The sequence below is a fragment of the Leptidea sinapis genome, chromosome 31 (genome assembly GCF_905404315.1).
Source record: "Leptidea sinapis chromosome 31, ilLepSina1.1, whole genome shotgun sequence".
Taxonomy (NCBI): domain Eukaryota; kingdom Metazoa; phylum Arthropoda; class Insecta; order Lepidoptera; family Pieridae; genus Leptidea; species Leptidea sinapis.
This window is the reverse complement of record NC_066295.1, coordinates 9,738,333-9,758,321: the sequence shown is the minus strand read 5'-3', so window position 1 is coordinate 9,758,321 and position 19,989 is coordinate 9,738,333. Positions and strand designations below refer to the sequence as shown.

The 19,989-nt window shown below is 36.2% G+C and overlaps 2 protein-coding genes across 6 annotated transcripts; one reads left to right on the top strand and one right to left on the bottom strand.

The window, feature by feature from the left end:
• Positions 1–4,527: 4,527 nt before the first annotated feature.
• On the bottom strand, positions 4,528–11,876 carry LOC126974138 (V-type proton ATPase subunit D). The gene is made up of 6 exons (XM_050821573.1): positions 11,709–11,876; positions 11,504–11,621; positions 10,900–11,047; positions 10,304–10,519; positions 5,780–5,910; positions 4,528–5,337 (listed from the first exon to the last, which is right to left on the bottom strand). Exons 1-6 carry the CDS (start codon positions 11,747–11,749, stop codon positions 5,239–5,241), a joined length of 753 nt encoding a protein of 250 aa, XP_050677530.1. The 5' UTR covers positions 11,750–11,876; the 3' UTR covers positions 4,528–5,238.
• Positions 11,877–12,166: 290 nt separating this feature from the next.
• LOC126974086 (zinc finger protein 595-like) lies at positions 12,167–19,436 on the top strand. Of its 5 annotated transcripts, XR_007731474.1 has the most exons (6): positions 12,167–12,256; positions 12,400–12,551; positions 12,654–13,072; positions 13,307–13,767; positions 17,441–18,167; positions 18,366–18,515. XR_007731474.1 is itself a non-coding variant. In XM_050821491.1 (4 exons), the coding sequence occupies exons 1-4, from the start codon at positions 12,438–12,440 to the stop codon at positions 18,599–18,601; spliced, it is 1,230 nt and encodes a 409-aa protein (XP_050677448.1). In that variant the 5' UTR covers positions 12,173–12,437; the 3' UTR covers positions 18,602–19,436. The 5 variants fall into 5 exon arrangements, 1 of the variants encoding a protein (XP_050677448.1); XR_007731476.1 differs by having other exon boundaries at positions 12,173–12,551; positions 12,658–13,072; XR_007731475.1 differs by having other exon boundaries at positions 12,173–12,551; positions 12,654–13,069.
• Positions 19,437–19,989: the final 553 nt, after the last annotated feature.

The following is a 19,989-nucleotide window of genomic DNA, read 5'->3' as shown; positions in this document are numbered from 1 at the left end:
CGGACATGACGCATCACCTTCCTCAACCATATTTCTGGGAAGGAAACCCGCCCAAAGACTATTACGAAGCAATAAAATGTTATTAAGTAAATGTAAGCTAGTATGACGAATATTTGAAACCTAGTTTCCAGAAAGAAATAAAAAGATATTCCTAAGTACATACCTATTAACCGCCGCTCATCCTTGCATCACACGTCAATCTGGCAACGCCGTTCAAGATTCGCATCTTAAAACATCAGTCATGTGCGGATATAAAAACTCTCGAACACTTTAAGACACCTGTACGTCATATTATGGTAGTTTGTCAAAAATGTGATTATTTCAACGACACAAATAATTATTTAAAAAAAAAAACATAAAAGCAAAGAAAATTATCAGTTAAAATATAAAAATAATAAAATGAAGATAGCACGCTCAAGATCTACATTATCCTGTACATCTTCCTATAATTCCCGACCTGAATTACGGCGGCGGATTAAATTTGGCTTAAGAAAATCAGTTCCAGCAGCAATTGTCCTTTGGGCGTTTCACAAGATGCCAAACAAGGAAGGCCTTACATCAAGGAGGTTGATAAACTACTTAAAACGGCACTACAAAGTAGACAACCCTGGCAAGAATGGTAAACCGATTGCAACGATATTAAGATGCGCGGTCGAATTCGGATTGTTACAAAAACGCGGTAACCGATACTTCCTCGCTCCCAAACAAAAAAACCAGTAGCTATCAATTCTTATGTTTTATTGTATTTAATTGTCTACTGTGTAATACTGCAATATATTTTTTGGCTTAATGATATTTTGATACTTTATTAAGTAACCAATACCAATTAGTTAATTTTACAGACTCTTTCATCAATGTAATTAGGTGGTGGGTAGGTACATGGTGTCCGTATATATAGGCACGCTACAAAAAGAGGACGTACTGTGAATATTGAAGATGTGGCTATGTGTTGTGCTTGACGTGACTTCGAATGGTTTTTTTCAAATATGTACGACTGCATTCACGGAACTTAAACCAGCTTCCTCAACCGGGAATCGAACCCATCTGAAATTTGATAACGGACGAAAGGTTTAATCATAATTATACTTTATATCATAACATGACAGCTGAATTCCACCAGCGGACATTATGTCCAAATGCGATCATCCCACATCAAGTTGACGTCTGGAACTCTACAAGCACGCATTTAGGAAGAACTTGTTGCCTGGCACAGCCACTTTTGGAATCAATTACCGGCACTAAATGTTGAGTGACGTTAATAATCTTCCAGACAAAAATCTGCAAAACATTATTTTTTACTAAAGTTTTACCCTGTGCTTCCCCGGGGCGTAAAAAGAATAGGGGAGTCCCAGGCCCAAGGGTGTCGTAAGAGGGGCTTTTTAAATGCCGCTATGTTTCGCATAGGTTAGTGTCGGAGCCTCCCCCCCCAACAAGATTATGAAAAGCGGTCCTAAAAGAGTACCCCAGGATGGTACCGGCTCTACCAGAGCCGGAGAATCCCTCCCCGAGCATTCTCGCTCCGGTTGCTCCTTGTATTCTGGGGAGGGCACAGTACCGCGCATGTCAAAGGACAAACAGGGCAGCAACACTACGGCACCGCGCTTCACGCTTCATGTGGACTTTTGTAACATCAGGGGAATTCACTCTAATTTAAACACCGTCCACCACCACCTTGAGACGGCGCAGCCAGCCTTGTGTTTCCTTACGGAGACGCAGATAACGTGTGTACGTTAGGGAGGATATCTGCTGTCGCATTGGCGTATGGTCTGTCCGAATTGGTTGAGTCGCCAACGTGGCTCCCGGATGTGGACAGCCACACTCCGTCCTTATTGGATCTTCTGCTGACTACACATCCTGATAGTTACCAAGTATCTGTCAACGCCCCGCTTAGAACGTCCAACCATTGCCTGGTCAGGAGTGTGGTGCCTATCCAACGCCCCCGTCGCAGACCACCAGCGACCCGCCGCGTTTGGCACTACAAGTTAGCAGATTGGGATAGGATGCATTCCTTTTTTTCATCCTACCTTTGGGGCAGTTTGTTTCCCTTTGGATGATCCTAGCGCCTGCGCCGTTGCAGTAGCCGATGTGATACTGCAGGGCATGGATATTTTTGATATGAATGATATGATGGACACCTCCAATATACATTGCTATGCAGACGACAGCACCAGTGATGCCGTATACACGGGCCATGTAGGTCTCTCTCGGGAAATCGTCGACCTGTGCCGGGAGAAACTAGTGTCTTCTATAGAGATCCTCTTGAGAAGGTCGCGGGATAGGGTAAATTGAACCTTGTCCAATTTAACCCCCAGAAGACTCAAGTTTGCGCATTTACCACTAAAAAAAACCCATTTGTCGTATCACCGCTCTTCGACAACACTTCCCTTAAAGCCTCGCCTAGTATCGGAATACTGGGTCTCGAAATAATAATAATAAAATATTTTATTTGCAGCTAAAAAACACACAAAAAATAAAACAATTAAATTAATTTGAAATTAAACAATAAAACACTCCATACTTATTAAAAGACTAGGAACCTTAGCCGCAAATAAGCTCAAGCTCGGCATATGCTGGCACACATATTATGCATGCTCAGCGCCGATCTTCCGCTTGAGCCATTGTGACTTCGTAACTGTCCCAACACTTATACGCTATAAATATACAAATTTAATACGAACATTAAACTAAACACAAGCAATAGGAAAAACTTTGAATTTAAAACATTACTTCAACATATTACAATTATTAGAATATTATTACAATTTAAATCAAGGTAAAATGAAATAGGACTACCCAGCACCAGACAGAAAATACCTACTAAATATAAGAAACTACTATGATTACAAATAACTACCTAGTTCGGATGCTAATCAATTCACAAATTAATAAATATATTAAGACCAAACCTGAACCTAACCTATAATACACTCATATCTTGAGCCAAGCTTTCTTGCGCTCTTTGCTCCTGTAGAAGAAATTGTCGTAATTTCGTTTTAAATAAAGGCAGACTTTTGAAATCTCGAGCGATTGCCAATTCCGTGGTCATCAGGAGGGCAAAGCCAAATTGGCTTCGAAGAAGCTGGCCGTCATTAAAAGAGCACGGCAATACTTCAAGCCGGCGCACATTGTAGCGCTCTACAAAGCGCAGGTCCGGCCACACATGGAGTATTGCTGTCATCTCTGTTCTGGCGCTCCCCAGTATCAGCTCGATCCATTTGACCACGTGCAACGTAGAGCAGCTCGAATTTTCGGAGACCCAGTGCTCTGTGAACGGCTGGATCTCTGGGCGTTGCGTAGAGACGTTTCATTGTGTGTCTTCTCCCGCATTTATCACAGGGAGTGTTCCGAAGAGCTGTTTAACCGAATTCCACCTTCGCACGACACGCCACAAGTTAGGATATCATCCCCACCATCTGGATGTGTGGCGGTCCTCCACAGTGTGGTTTTCTTCCACGTACTACAAAGCTGTGGAATGAGCTTCCTTTTGCGGTGTTTCCGGGACGATACGACATGGGTACCTTCAAAAAAAGCGCGTACACCTTCTGTTTACAGAGACTTTACGGCCTTTAGGCCGGCAACGCTCCTGTGATTCCTCTGGTGTTGCTACCCGTACGCTCGTTTGTCCTCCTATTCCGTAAAAAAAAGTGCCTTAAGGTTGGGGGCTTATTATTTATACAAGGTGTAACCTAATCGTTAAGTGTGACCAGGCGAAAGTACGTTACCTAATCAGTAAAATGACATCAATTACTTTTTAAAAATCAAACGAGAAGTATCCAAAATTTTCAATCCGGGCCAAAAATAAAAAAAAAACTTCGAGGAAAATGTTTTATGGACGCGCGCCGATGCAGCTGTGGCTAAGTTTCAAAAGACCCTCGAAGAGATCCCTAATGACGAATGGGCTAAGTGCTTTTCTCGGTGGATGTTTTGTCTTGAATCGACACTAATGATGATAATTCGCGTTACCTATATTGCTATATAGCTATCAATCCCACATGTCGAATTTACACACAACCGGTCTGTTCTCCAATATATAAACGTAGTCGAAATCTTCCATTATTTCTACTACTAATCACTACAATCCCGTGGGAGGCTCCTTTGCACAGGATGCCGGCTAGATTATGGGTACCACAACGTTGCCTTTTTCTGCCGTGAAGCAGTAATGTGTAAACATTGTGTTTCGGTCTAAAGGGCGAAACTACTGGGCAAATGATACTTAAAATCTCATGTCTTAAGGTGACGAGCGACATTGTAGTGCCACTCAGAATTTTTGGGTTTTTCAAGAATCCTGAGCCTGCTTTGCATTGTAATGGGCAGGTCATGTGAATTACCATAACCTAAACGTCCTGCTCGTCTCGTTCCTTTTTTTCATAAAAAAAAATCAGTTAAACTGACGATGCAGCAACTATGGAAACGTCACGAGCACAGTTTTGCCGCGCAGTGTGTAATGTGATGAAAAATCGTGTCCACTTTAAACAACTTCAAAGATTGAATCAACTTCAAGGACTGAACTATAAATAAAACAAATAATAATTCAATAATTATTATATTGCATTTATATTTTTTTATTATATTGTATTTACATAATTTCACTTATAATATTCATCATCTATTAAAACAACAACTCAAAAACAATACTTATTGGTGTATTTATACTGAATGATGTAAAATTAATTTTAAGTCCACAGATAAAAAAAATTGTCAATTAATAAAGTTGAAGGATAATTAATAAGTGTATCAAAACTTATTCTTATATTACTTATCTGTGGAAATCTTTGGGTGGACGACAATATTCATTTAAGAACTCTGTAGTGATTACAACATTAATTACAAATCCATTGGAATGCTTACATACAAGACATCTACTAAACAAGCTAACTACGTACATACCGTAATAACAACGGAACACACCTCTCGAGTTAAACAGCATCAAACAACAACGATAACAGGTATGTACAGAGCTTTAATATCATGAACTGTCAAAACTGACATGTTATCCATGATGCTACATGTACTCCAGTGTTGCAAGACTAAAAATGTGTGTGAGAACTCCGGTTTGTCAACAATTGAGCGAAAAATGTTATTTTGAGCTTATTAGCCGTAAGGAGAGTTTTACAAGCGTAACCCACACAACGAAATGAAACACTGGAATATACGCAACATTCTGGTTTATCTGACGATGGGACGAGCCATACGATGTTGCCAGTTTTGTTTCTAAAAGACGTTACTTTGAAGGAGTACTTAAAAAAGCAAATCTTCGTCACCCTCATCGAGCAGATTCGCGATATCCCGGACATCGGCACTAGCAAGGACGCCAGCGGCTGCCAACGCTGCTTTTTTCTATAAAAATGTAAACATATCATGTAACTATCGGATGGCATAAAGGCATTTATTTTTTCATTATTGATTCCAGTATTATTTTCTTATATACTAGATACTACTTATGTAATCTAATATACTAGATGCTACTTTTTCATCAAAATATGTATGGATTCGGTTGTAATTCGTTATCTCGTTAAGAAAATATCATTCGACTGAAAATGTCAGAATGAAATCTACAGATTAACTTAGACTCTTACTTTTTTCGGTAAGGATCTCCTACAATGCTATGAAACACCAATACAATGATACACTGATAAACTGATTATAAAATGTGGAATAAGTTTTGAATATGATGCCTGCGGAAAAAGTCAATAATACGCAAACTTGAAAACCGTAGACAACTCTTCATAATTTGAAAAATAACTTGAAAATTAAAAAACAGAAAACAAAGTGTACTCACAGCTTCGGCCTTATCTTTAATGATCTTCTTCTTGTCCTGGATTTTCTTCAGGCGGTAGAACTCCTCACGTTCCAACTCATCCAGCTCGGAAATAATATAGGCCAATGTGCGCTCAAGTCGCGGAATGATTACTGAAATGTTTAATTTATAAATTTAGCTTACTATTGGTCAAGTGTGCGTCTAAAATGTTAAGTACACAAATATATTTAAAAAAAACTAGAGCTCTTTTTAGGGCCTATTTCCCGAACTCGATACCTTCGCTTCCAGCTTGTAGGCCAATTATACAGAATTACAGGTTAAGTCAACCTATTCCCGTTAAGGGCACATAATCTACATCGTTGCTGACTTATTTTACTATGAAACACCCTATTCTAAATCTAACCATTTTAGAGACATTTGGACTTAAAAGTTTTTTATAAAAACTACCTGATTGTCGGCTATCAGCCTAAAAGTTAAATATTTTCAAATGTGTAAGTCTTATTATTTTTATTTTATGTTTTACTTTGTAACGCGTTTGCAGCTTCCTTGATGGTTTCACACTCAAATTGGAAGATGAATTAATATTTTGATTTTTTTTACGATGTTAGATTGAATGAATTATGCGCAAACCTTGAAAAACTAAATATTATCTGTGCTATGTCGCTGTTAAGTGTCAAAAGTCAAAATATAGTTTAGGCGCTAAGGACCACATCCCAGACTCTGCGTCACCAATTTTACACAAAATGTAAATATTCAAAAATTATGTAATGAATATAATATGACCATTTAAAATTGAATAAGTAATACAAAACGTGCGGATAGTAAAATGTAAAAAAATGTAACTCAACACTCGTCGACTTATTTCTCAGGCGGCCATTGGCATTACTTTCTACGCATACACGATCAACAAAATGACTTAAATTACTTGGTAGTAAAAAAATCCTGTTAAATAGAATATCCCATTTTAGTTGGGGTTGGCTCTCCTAATCAGTCTTCGCCAGGACGTTCTGTCCTGGGTCGTCTGCGGGTCTATATTTTGGGCTTTTTGTAGATCTTTGTCTATTACTGATTTCCATGTTAATCGGGGTCTTCCGCGTCCTCTTGGTCCGGTGTTAATATCAAGCACTCTCTTGGTCATATGATCTTTTGGACGCCTCGTGACATGCCCATACCACCTCAATCTAGTCTCCAACAGCTTTTCTGGGATTGGCCTAACTCTAAAAGTGCCGCGGATGTGCTCATTCCTCACTTTGTCCAAGCGAGTGACGCCACCAGACCATCTGAGCATTTTCATCTCGGCGACACGCATCCTGTGTTCCTGCTGCTTTTTGAGCGGTCAGCATTCCGAGCCGTACATTAGTGCTGGTCTTACGGCAGTTTTGTAGACTTTGCCTTTTATTGGTATGGGCATTTTTAGAGTCACACAGCACACCTGTTAGCTCCCTCCATTTCATCCAGCCAGTGTTAATGCGGTTGGAGACGTCGAGCTCTATGGTGCCGTCGCTCGTCAGGATAGAGCCAAGGTATTTAAAGAACTACCCTTTTGAGTAGGGTTTTCTAGAGTTGTATGGTGAGTTGGAGAAGCTACAGTGCATATACACAGTCTTCTGTCTGCTAACTCTCAGTCCAGCATTTTCCAAAGCACTGCGTCATTGTTCTAGTGTGGTCTGTAGCTCCTCCACGTCTTCACTAATGAGATTTAGATGACATAGCGATCTGCGTACAAGATGTTCCACGGGGGCTTTTTCTGAACGTCTGCTATAATGTGGTTCATCACTAAGTTAAAGAGTAATGGGCTGAGAGCTGAACCTTGATGCACGTCGACTTCCACGTCAAATTGGTCACTCAGACCAGCTTTAGTAAATCACATATAATTATTTTAATAATATTTTTTAAGTAAGTATATTGTATGGCAAATATATCTATACAACTTGAAACGATAATAGCAGCGACAACCTAGAAGGTGTCGTTGAGATTATCAAAGTGACGTTTGATTAATTGTCCAAATGATGGAAATTTTAAGAGAAGCGCCTTGTGCCATACACGATTAAAGGCCTTCTCTATATCCAGGCTAACTGCCAGGCCTTCCCCCTTGCTTTCAATAGCCGCGGCCCATCTATCTGTTAGGTATATCAGAAGATCACCTGCCAATCGACCATGGCGAAAGCCATACTGTCAGTCGTTGATCAACTGGTGACCGTCTAGGTATACGAAAAGCTGGCGGTTAATTATGCTCTCCATGATGTTGGAGAGCAGGGAGGAAATGGCTATAGGCCTGGAGTTTGCCGGATCCGAACTGCCTCCTTTTTTAAGGATCGGATGGACAAGGGCTGACTTCCCTGAGGCAGCGACTACGCCTTTGGAATAAGAGTGCCGGAATAAACGCGTTAGCACCGGCGTCAACTTAGGGGTACATGTTCTAAGCACGATTGGAGAAACGCCATCCGGCCCGCTCGACTTCCTGACGTCCAACGAAAACAGCTCGCCTAACAGTTTTCTGTCTGAACTGTACTTCAGGCATAGAGCTCTGACACCGCGGGATGGTCGGCGGTGTTTTTCCGTTGTCGTCAAGAGTCGAGTTGGAGGCAAAAAGAGTGCACAGGAGATCAGCTTTCTCTTTTGCCTTATGGGCCAGGGTGTCATTCCTCATGTGCAATTCATGAATTGAAATGCAATTGTGAATTGCATTGAATGTGTGTGTCAAGTGGTGTTAGCCACAGGATGGTTTCTAGGACGGATGTTGGCGTGGTGCGCAGGCGTCCTGTTATAACTGTGCAGGCGAGCCGCTGAAATTGTTGCAGCTTGGTTTGTACGGTCGCAAGCTTTGTCCTGCTCCTGTCGCTGCTATGCGGCAGATAATTGGTCTTATGATTGCTGTGTAAAGCGATCTACTTATCTTTGGAGCAAGAACCCCAGGAGAAGAATTATTTTTTTCCTTTTTTTTACTTAAAAACTACTTTACTATTCATCCTACACACCTAAATATCGTGTACTGCGATTACCACTTCATGATCTTCGAATCTCTGTCCTTTCATGGGTGAATCTGCATAAAGTATATTGAAGCCAGAACCTTGAATTAAACCATACCAACGGCGGATCTTTGCGCTGGAGCATTTTCTTGATGGGCCAAAACAATTTCTGCTTGTTTGCCTCACAAATTTCGTTAAGAAGTTTTTTATCTGTATTCTTTGTAGAGATATTCCAATTATGACTACACTTACTATCCCAAAACAAAGAACCCATGGTCTTTTCTCTGCCATGCTCTCTTCCAGGGTAATAGACTATTATTTTATATCTGGATCATAATGGTGAACCCACATTACATCCATGTTCATAATTCGAACCATAGATGTTAAGAATCTTACTGTCACAGTTCCATTCTGTTGGATTATTCATCCCTAAAAGTTCGTGTGCATTTTACACTACTGTTAAAATTGTTTCTGCTTTTTAACTTAATCTGATTCTTCCAATTCGTTAGATTAGGTTACTACCTAATGTGATCAATTTGCCAGATTTAACAGCTAGTTTTGATTGCAGAATGTAACTCATTCTTACTATTATTATTGAATGCCCCTCGTTTTTGAATCATCTGATTATATCATTGTTCTTTTCCAAGCAGTTTGGTGCAAGTTAAGAGTGCAAAAGATATAGTTTTAACAATTAACAAGACAACTTAGCTCCAAGAGTGTGGTACACAGATACATGTTTTGTGATATATTTTATTTTATTTGGGACACAAAACAATTACACACTAAATGATTACAAATAAGAAAAAAACAAATAACATAAGAGGTAGAAGAGTACGCCCATGTCCCCATGGACATAAGAATGTTAAAATTAAAAGTTAAATAACCCATGTTAATACATAAGTGTTACATTAAAGAATACTAGTATATTCTTTGATTAACGCGAGTTTTACACATTTAAATAAAACACTTTTAAAGGATTAAAACGCGTGTAATTGTAACGGCTTTAGATTAGATGTTTGCGTAAAAGTTACATTTTTATTTTAGTTAACCCGACATTTCAAGACCTTTCAGGGGAACTAGTCCCACTGAAAACATGTTTTAAAGGGAAAAAAAGTGTTTTATTTAAAAGAAGACTCTAATTATGCAGAAATCGAGAGATTGTTGCAAACATATGTTACGTACAATGCTATTATAAGATTAGATATATATATATATATATATATATATATAAGTCTCCTAAAATATAAAGTCTACATAAAATGTCATGACATTAACCTAGTGTTGTTGCAACAGGTCATGTTTTTCTCACTATGTAGGTTGCATTATGAAGCACACTCAACCACATTAGAGGCAGCAATTACAAAATATTTACCCTAGAAATGGCAAGAAACAGGGAAAGACCCCACTAAAGATAGGAGGACGACCTGGCCAATTTCCCAGGAGTAACCTGGAGCCGCGTTGCCAAAGATAGAAATGAATGGAAAAGTTAGAGGAGGCCTATGCCAACTGGCAATCAGAAGACAACCTAGATTTTATATAACTTATTATGTATTCTTTATTATACTCAGAAACTCACCATGTTCAATAGCATTCACACGCCTGTTAGTAATCTTGATAACTTCATCGAGTGTTACAAATGAAGTTTGCAGAGAAGCCAGCTCCACAAGCAACTTAACAGCACTTTGGAAGTTCTTCTTCAACTTGGATAGTTGCTGACCACCTCTAGCAAGACCAGCAAGCTCATATGTGTCCGAGCCATCTTGATAAGACTCAAATATTGGGAGTGTGACACCTAGAACATTCATCCTATAATAAATATTGAATTAACTTTGTACAGTTCATTATTATAAAATTTAAGCTTCACTTTATCATATTATAAGAACATATCAAACTATCATGCTTGGTTGGTCTACATACAATTAATTTTCTAATTTACTTGCATGATTTTAGAAGGTTCTCAATAAAAAAAAACATTCAATAAAATGTTTAAAAATATTTAAATATTACAAAAACAATTCACTTGATATAACTATAACACTTTGGTTATATGTTTTAGTTAAGGTTTTTGTTTCATATTTTTTCAGTTTGATCGTACAGCCAAATCCCTATCCATAGCCTGCACTAAGGAATTTTGTTACAAAAAATTAAATTAAAAATTGATTAATACCATACCAGCAACATTATCTTTCTTAGAGCGGATTTTGATTTGAGCTTTAGTGACATTTTGCAAGACCACTTGATTGAAGTCTCCAGTTGTAAACTTGGCTTCAGCAAGAGAAAATGCGGCTTCTTTCATCACTTCACCCATAAGGGTTTTAGTCTGAAAATAGAAATATTCAATGTTACTCCAACAGGTACAAAACAGCAGGTAAAAAATATTTAATAATACTCACATTTCATCAAAATCACTTGATAGATCAATAAACTAATAAATATAGATCCTAATACTATAACTAAATATATAGACTAAATAAAAAAGCTTCTAAATAATAAGAAAAAAAAGTTAAAAATGCTGATAAATATAATATATTATGTTAACATTATATTAGGTATAATTCAAATTTTTTTAAGGATGTTATAATTGTTCAACTCAACTAATAAATAATGGGGACTTGGGTTGGAAACTGAAGCACACTAAATACTTCTTTTGCCTCGGTTCGATAGTTAACCACGGTAATATTCAGTCTTGTTTCTTTTTCATTAGTCTATGCATTATACTAACGATTTAGCAAGTAATTTCAAAACGTACAGTAGACAAAAAAAGACTGATACTGACCTCAATAATTTTACTGAGAATCATACGGAATCTCACTTGTAAAGCATCAGCTTTTTTCTTGAGTAACCCATGGCCCTTTTGTGCTCCAGCTAAACGGGCCTTCATTAACATTTGAGCCCTGAAATACTCATAGAAATAAGACTTATTGGAAAGTATAAATAAAGATGATATTTGACTAGCTTTTGATTTTAACAAAATGACTTACCCTCGAGATGGGAAAATGGCTAGTTTTTCCTTTCCAGACATGATAATTCAGAAAATTTATGGACTTTTTATCCTAATTCAGGACTTTTCCCCAATTCAATCACCTGATGACAGTCGACAGCCCGATAATAATAAGTTGTCTATGATTAGTCTTGTGATCTTGTTCAAGATGTACAGGCAATATATTTATGCATAGAAAGTGCGAGGGAGTGGTTTCGACTGAGCTATATAATATATTTTTGGTTGGTCTAGAATTAGAAGAATATCAATTAGAAATAGAAGGTAGTGTTAACTTAAATATTTTCAACAGTAATGCATTTATATTATTATTATAAAGAGTATGTTTTACACATGGCTACATTCAACTACAGTATCCCTCGACCCCAGATCACCATCAAGTAAAAAAATCAAATTGTCAAAATAGTGTAAATGACAGATGACAAATTGACAATGTAAATACTAAACAGTACAACTTTACAAAATATGAAAGCAAACATTATGTTATTATTATATAAAATCTTATTATCAAAATAATATTAAATAGGAACTGTGAGTGAAACAAAATATCTTAAATTATTATAGTGTAATATGTATTTAGCGGCGATTTAAAAAAAATTCAGACTACAGTTATGAATTGCCATGTTCTTGTCTTGTTAACCTGTGATGTTAAATTTAAAAATTATTTTGTTTAGTGCAATTAACACAGAAAAAAGTGTCAAATAGTTTAAGCATGTTACGTTTGTGTCGAATATGTCTTGAATCTGGAGCGACGATACCCTTATTTGATCAGGATAATGAAGATAAAAATCTAGTAAAAACAATATCAAAATGTCTGAAGGAAACTGTAAGTAATATTTCTTATTTTTAATCTAATTGCTATTATTTAAATAAACTTATAACTTAATACAAAACTGTTGCATATTTAAAAGTGTCCCATGTGTTTCAGATAGTTGACATTGAAGGCTACCCCCAAAACATATGTGCAACATGCAATGACACATTGGATGATATTAGCAAATTTATTGATAAGTTTAAAGAATCATCTCATATCTTACAAAATAATTTAATGATAAAATTAGAACAGTTTGACTTTAGTGATGCTAATACTAATAATCAGTTAAATGTAGAACTTGAACCAGGTGATATTAAACATGACTCTGATGATGACTTCATTGTGAATGAACATTTTGATAATATTTTTATTGAAGAACATTTAACAGAAGAAAATTATATTAAGAAAGAATCTAAAGTGAAAAAACATTCAGTAAGAAGAACTTCAGGCAAGAAAAAATGCCCTAAGAGTACTAGTAAATTAGCCTCATCCATTTTAGAGGGTGAATTTTTGTGGATTGGCAATAAATGGTGGTAATAACATCTTTAATATTACATTAGTTAACATTGTTAAAATATTTTGTTTTTTTAGTAATTACCCTCATTTCTGGGATTAAATGTACATATTTAATTTATATACTGATTTTATGTACAAGGTGTCATCTGGATTGTTGGTTAAGTGTTGCTCAGCTAAATTTTGGTATATAAATTAAATTAGACTACACTTAAAATATATAGGTACTAATTATAAACTGCATTTGCTTACAGTATTAAATCATCAAGCATATCAAAATCTCTGCCAAAAAAACAGAATGTTGTTTCAAAACGTAAACATATAAAAATTAAGCTACCTAAAAAAGTTAACAAGAAATCTGAGCTCGGGACATTATGTGATCTGTGTGGTGAAGTTTTTGAGACAGCTCCATTGCTTAGTGTACACAAAAGAAAAAAACATTATAAGAATCCAGTGAAGTGTCCACAGTGTAACTTGGTGCTGTCATGTGCATACCATCTAAAGAAGCATATCAAAAGACGGCACTCACAAGATAAGAAGTTTGCATGCCCGAAATGTGATAAGAAGTTTGCATACAATAATGAATTATCATCACATAATAAATCCGTTCATGAGAAGCACCTGAATCCCAAGAAGGAATTCGTTTGCAACATTTGCAATAAATCTTACAAATGTGCTAAATCTCTAGTTGTCCATGAAAGATCAGTTCACACAGGTGTGTATAACAAACTAATCTTATTCATAGTATAACCTATAATAGTTCGTATTGCACTCACAGGCTTCGTATTGTCTTGGCACCCTAGTTAGTAAAAATAGGGTATGATCAGATACAATAAAAGCTCCTTATTTGCACTTCCTTAAACATGTTTTAATGGCCCAATCAAGAGGTAAATGTGTAAACAGCCCAGCTAAACTAACAACACTAACATACATCTTTTAACTATTCACAGATTAAAATAAATTATATTTGTGGCTAAAGATTTCTTAAAAACTTTTGATTTGGTGTTGCACTAACAGGCTTTTTTTGCTTTGATTTTTTTAATATATTTGTTCTTTATTTTGTCATAGTTTTTTATTCGCGCTATATTTACGGAACTTAAATATGTCGGGGACCCAATGCTCTGTGAACGGCTGGATCACTTGGCGTAGCATAGAGATGTGCTTCTACCACATTTATCAAGGGGAGTGTTTCGAAGAGCTGTTTAACGTGATTCCTGGCGCCAGATTCCACCTTCCCACGACAAGTTAGGATATCATCCCTACCATCTGGATGTGTGGCGGTCCTCCACAGTGCGGTTTTCAAGGAGCTTTCTTCTATGTACTACAAAGCTGTGAAATGAGCTTCCTTGTGCGATGTTTCCGGGACGATACGACATGGGTACCACCAAAAAAACCGTGTACACCTTCCTTAAAGGCCTCCAACGCTCCTGTGATTCCTCTGGTGTTGCAAGAGATTGTGGGCGGCGGTGATCACTTAACACCAGGTGACCCTTACACTCGTTTGTCCTACTATTCCATAAAAAAAATACCCCACAAATAAAGAGCTTTTACTGTACATGTAGTAAGCACTAAGTAGATAAGGCACAATATTAAAACATTCACAATATAAATCTTTAAGTAATATTTGATTAAATTAAATTTGAACACGAAATTTATGAACCATGGGGGACTTTGTTCAACTCTCAGGTTGTGGCTTCATCTACAGTATCTATGTTACAGTTGACAACCTGCTCAACACCAATATTTGCATATTAGGAAATTGACTTAAGATGTTGCTCTTTCAAATCTAAATAATTTGTATCGTCGCTATTTAATATTTGATTGTTTCATCTCTTTTCTAATGAACAAAATAAAATATAATATTATTTTTTCCCAAAGACCATAGTAAAACTCAGAACTCAGAAACTCATGATAGTTTGTTTTTTGCCAGATGTTGATTGAGTATGTACTACTAACCTAAACAATTTTTATATATTGTAGTTGATAGAGCTTTGTTCGACGATTATAGTGCTACTAATCTTATTACAAGGTAATGCACAGTTTTCAAGAAAATGACGAAAAGAAGTTCTAACATCTAAACGGGTAAAACACGTAAATGAAACACAGGTACATTCACGCAACTATGATAGAAACGGAATAAACATTATTGGAAAACGGAATAATCATTATAGTAATATAGAATAAACGTTAATGGAAATAAAAGAACAATAATTATTGTTTTATTTACTGGCTATACGACTCTGGGTTCTAGCCTTTTTAGTCTAAAACTTATTATTAATGAACCTGTCAAGTCTGTCCCAGACTAATTTCTACGTTTAATTTTACTGTTTTTCATTTACAATTGATTTACGTATCATTATCATTATTATCGTGGACTAGAGCTCTATCAACTACAATATTGTCTACCTCCTCATTCGTGCTACGGGATACTAAGTCTAACGTGTTTTCTTGAACATAGGAGAAAGCAGGAGCTTCTTCACGCGAGTAAACTGTTTGCAATGTCAACCAACATTGTTTCTTCCATAAAATTGACATAGTTCTAAAAATTCGTGCGTGATCTTCGTGTTGAGAAGAGCGAAATGATTTTTCGTCTGTAGAGATGGTGTTTCTTCAGTCGAAGTCTAAATAATCACGTCCAAGAGTTAATCTCGTAGATTTTTGTGCATGCGTTAAGTGAACAGTCTTAGCATAATGTCTGTAATGCAGTCCAACACTGTGCAAATTATTCCTTACTTCACAAACGTCGTAACTTGCTGAAAAATACCGGGTAGGAGTAAAGGGGTGTTCTTCATATTGGTTTTGCATTTCTGTTATGTTATGTTATGGTTATGTCGTCGTTTGTCTTCAAGATTACCCTCTTCAGCATGCCACCTTATCCAGGTTGTTACTGTGTTTCGATTTACCTTAGGTCTCTTTATATTTCACGAATACTTGCTCACTGAGCACTACAATCGCAGCTCTTTGTTCTGCTAAATTGGCCATTATACGATTTGCTTATCTAAGATAATATTTATTCTAATTGTTTTCTTAAACCGACTACTCCTTGACATCTGACAGTGAACATGCCATTTGGAAAAGACCAAAAACCCGGGCAGAACCATCAGAATCGATGGTTCCTTGGACCACGATATTTTTCGGACGTCCTTTTCGAACATAAACCTCTTTTAGCTAGGAAGTTATAAATCTTTTCTAAAATGGTTCGGATTTCATTAAGTTCATTAGGTTTCTTTCAGTGAGCTCGTGTTGCACCCAAACATTAAACATTTTTCTGTACCTAGTTTTTTCAAATGGGCTGAAACTGGTTTGTGGTCAATTTCCAATTATTCGTCTATGGCGTGACTACTGATATGGCGAACTTTCACCACTTGTTCATATTTTGCGTCCATTTTATCCGTAACAGGGCGACCAAATCGAGGTGCATATTTGACATAAAAATTCCCTAATTGAAAATGATTAAACCAATTTTGGGCTACTTTCACTTGAATTTGTTCATTAGGTTCACTTATTTTGACAGAAAGAAAAACAAATGAAAAAAGCTGGAAACGACATTTAACTAATTTGTTTGTATTGTCATCAAAGCAAGATACAAATAGTACAGCCAAAGAAATTTCATATACAAGTATAAACTTGTACCAACTTGTATAAACACACTATATGCGAAAAAACTATTTCCTCGCCCTATGATGTGGTACTATTAGTGAGGATCGGTGATCGGTGGCGTAAAAGGTTGAAACGTTGACTCTCACCACGGACCTCCGGTTTGATCCTCGCTTGTCACTTTTAGAATTCATACGTACATGTATTCGACGCTTTATCCCATCGGCAACGATCTTGTGATTGCTCTGGTGTTACAAGAGAGTATGGGCTGCGGTAAACACTGTAGCTTAGCTGTTCCATAAAAAAAACTTTCAGTATGACCTTAGTATAGGCACTTTTAACATTCATAATTATATTGAAATAGGACAAACGAATGTAATACCCGATGGTAAGAGATCACTCCCAACTCTTGCAAAATGACTACTTTTTTAGATAGAAGTTTACTTTTCACACTGTTCTTTAAGGTTACATACCTTAAAGAAAGGCTTATTTAAAGAGCATATCATATTATCATCCTGGAAACACTGCTCAAGGAACTTCATTTCAAACTTTTGTTGTATCTGCAAAAAGTTTGCCTGAAAAGTGCATTGTGGAGGAATTTTATGAAAGGTATATGTATAAATCTTGCAACAAACAGGTCACCCAATGATGTCTCTTGGCAGAGATACAATGAAGTAGAGAGTGAGAAATTACAGAAAAAAGTTAGTCCTAGGTGTCTGCTTCACATACTTCCACTTTATAATTCAAAAACCAATGTTTTGTATGCAATAATGTAGATGTTTTAATTTCAGTTGGTGCAACTATTCAGAGTGTTTTTCTCCTTGTTGGTGCTACAATAGTGAATTTCTTACATATAATTGATACATTAAAACAGAAGGTTTTGCTCTTAGTTAGTGCAGTTATAAAGATTGTATTAGTCTCATTTGGTGGAATAACACACAATATTTTGCTCTCAACTGGTGCAATTATAAAAAATATTTTAGTTTTAGTTGGAGCAATTATAAACATTGTTTTTGTATTAGTTGGTGCAATTATAAAAAAAATTATGCTCTTGGTTGGTGTAAATATACGGATTTTTCTACTTTTAATTGGTGGACCTGTACCAAAATGTGTATTACTACCAGTTTGCACTGTAGTACAGAATGTTTTAAATTCAGTTGGTACAATAGTCCAGAATGTTTTAAATTCAGTTGCTGCAATAATACAGACTGTTTTACATTCAGTTGGTGCAATTACGCAAACTGTTTTACTCTCAGTCAGTGGAATAATAAGGATCGTTTTACTCTCACTTAGCTCTATAACACAGAATCTTTTAAATTCAATTGATGCAATACTACAGAAATTTACACTCTCATTAACTGAATTTATAAAAACTGTTCTGTTCTCAGTTTTTGCAATAACAGAAAAAGTTTTATTCTTAGGAGATGCATTGATACAGATTGTTTTGCACTTAAGGGCCTAAGTGTGACCATAACTTGATAAAGAGACTGACATTGGATTTTTTTTTGTTTTAAATTGGTAAGGATATGAAGATTTATTACTTTTAAACGAATTTAAAAATGTGAACATTACTTATTTCAAAATATAAAATTGTTTATTTATTACGACGTTTTGCTAAGTTTGCGGTTAGTGTGATAGATATTTCATATTATGTTACCGCAAAACAGCCGTTAATATAAACCATTATCAAATAATTGAAACCTCTGTCAATTCCAGGTCACAGGCCTGCTGTATGTTCAATATGTGAAGGTAGTTTCTACCACGAAGACTATCTTCGAGAACATATGAGGCTTCATACAGGCGAGACTCCATTTAAGTGTCCCATATGTGGCCGAGGTTATGCCCAGAGAGGAAATATGAAAAGTCACCTTAGAAATCATAGAATATCAGAACTCAGCCCGGAAATACTGAGCAAACTGAGACCGAGTTACATTAAACACTTGAAACCATAGATAATCAAATAGAAATATGCAGATTCTGTTCCGATTACATGCCAAACGATAATTATTTATTAATTTATATGCAATAGTAATGATTCATTCAAATGTGGGATTTTGAACTCTCATAAAATCTATGAACGAAACATTACATTCCCATAGAGGAAAAGTCCTAATAAACCTGTAGACTGTTTGTCTATTAGTTAAAGACTGTTACTTTATAGTAATACTGTAAACAATTTAGTAGTTTTTGATGCAACTCGAAAGTTTAAAAGAATTACTTCTTTAAAAACTGGTAGAATACATAATGTTGGCTCTAATATTGACTCCAATCAAAAGTGACATCACACTGGGTAGAGTGTCTCTCAAATGTGATGATGAAATGATGGCCCCATAGGTATATTATGTAAGGAACAAAAATTGCTCATACTTTACGAAATAGGATTTAAAGCTAAATTTGTAGGAATTCTTGACACCAACTGTGTATATCAATATCTTCTACTGTACCTCATTCGATAATTTTTATTGTAGATTCAAATAAGACAAAAACTGTGTTATTGGGTAGGTAAAATATAAAAGCTCAAAGCATACTAACTATTAAAAAACATAACTATTGTAAAATACTTACCTATAAGAAATTAATAGTTACATACTCTATATACAATGTATAAATAAGTGAATGAAAAACAAAATGCAATAAGGCAATATTGTTATGTTTAATATTTTTTATAAATTAAGTATTTAGTTGAGTTTAATACTGCATTTAGTTTGATTAAAATATTTATTATACTTATGTGATAAAAATCTGTTATGGTTTTGGGTGCCTATTAAATTTTATTACAAGTCTAAATGTGATTTTTTTTATTCAAAAGGGGGCAAACGGACAAGAGGCTTATGTGATGGGAAGAGGTGGGCCGCCCATGGACATCTGCAAATCCAGAGGTCAAGAGATGTGTTGCGATGTAGCCTTGAAGGTGGAAGTATGTTCTATGCTTGGAGGTCCATGAGTTGTATCCTTTCGGGAAAACTGCAGCCGGTAATTGCTACCACAACTGGGCTGTGGAATGCCATGCGCCAACATGATGCGGGTGAAATTACGTGACGTGAAGTCCGGTGGTGGAATTCGGTTGCTGGTATCAAGCCGTACAACGCCTGTGAACACTAATAAGTGCTACTAAGCAGGCTTGACCCTATTTATTCTTTTAGAAACTTTTTGGTGAAAAGTTAAAAAAACCGTAAAAGATATACACAGCGCTATACAACGGAATGTGGGGTAAAATAGGCGGCCTAGCGAAACAGAAAAAAAACGATTCAGTCATTGTACGAAACGTGCAGTCATTGATAGATTGACAGCTATAATCTTGTAAAAAACGGAGTTAGCAGAAATCCACTATGTTTTTAGC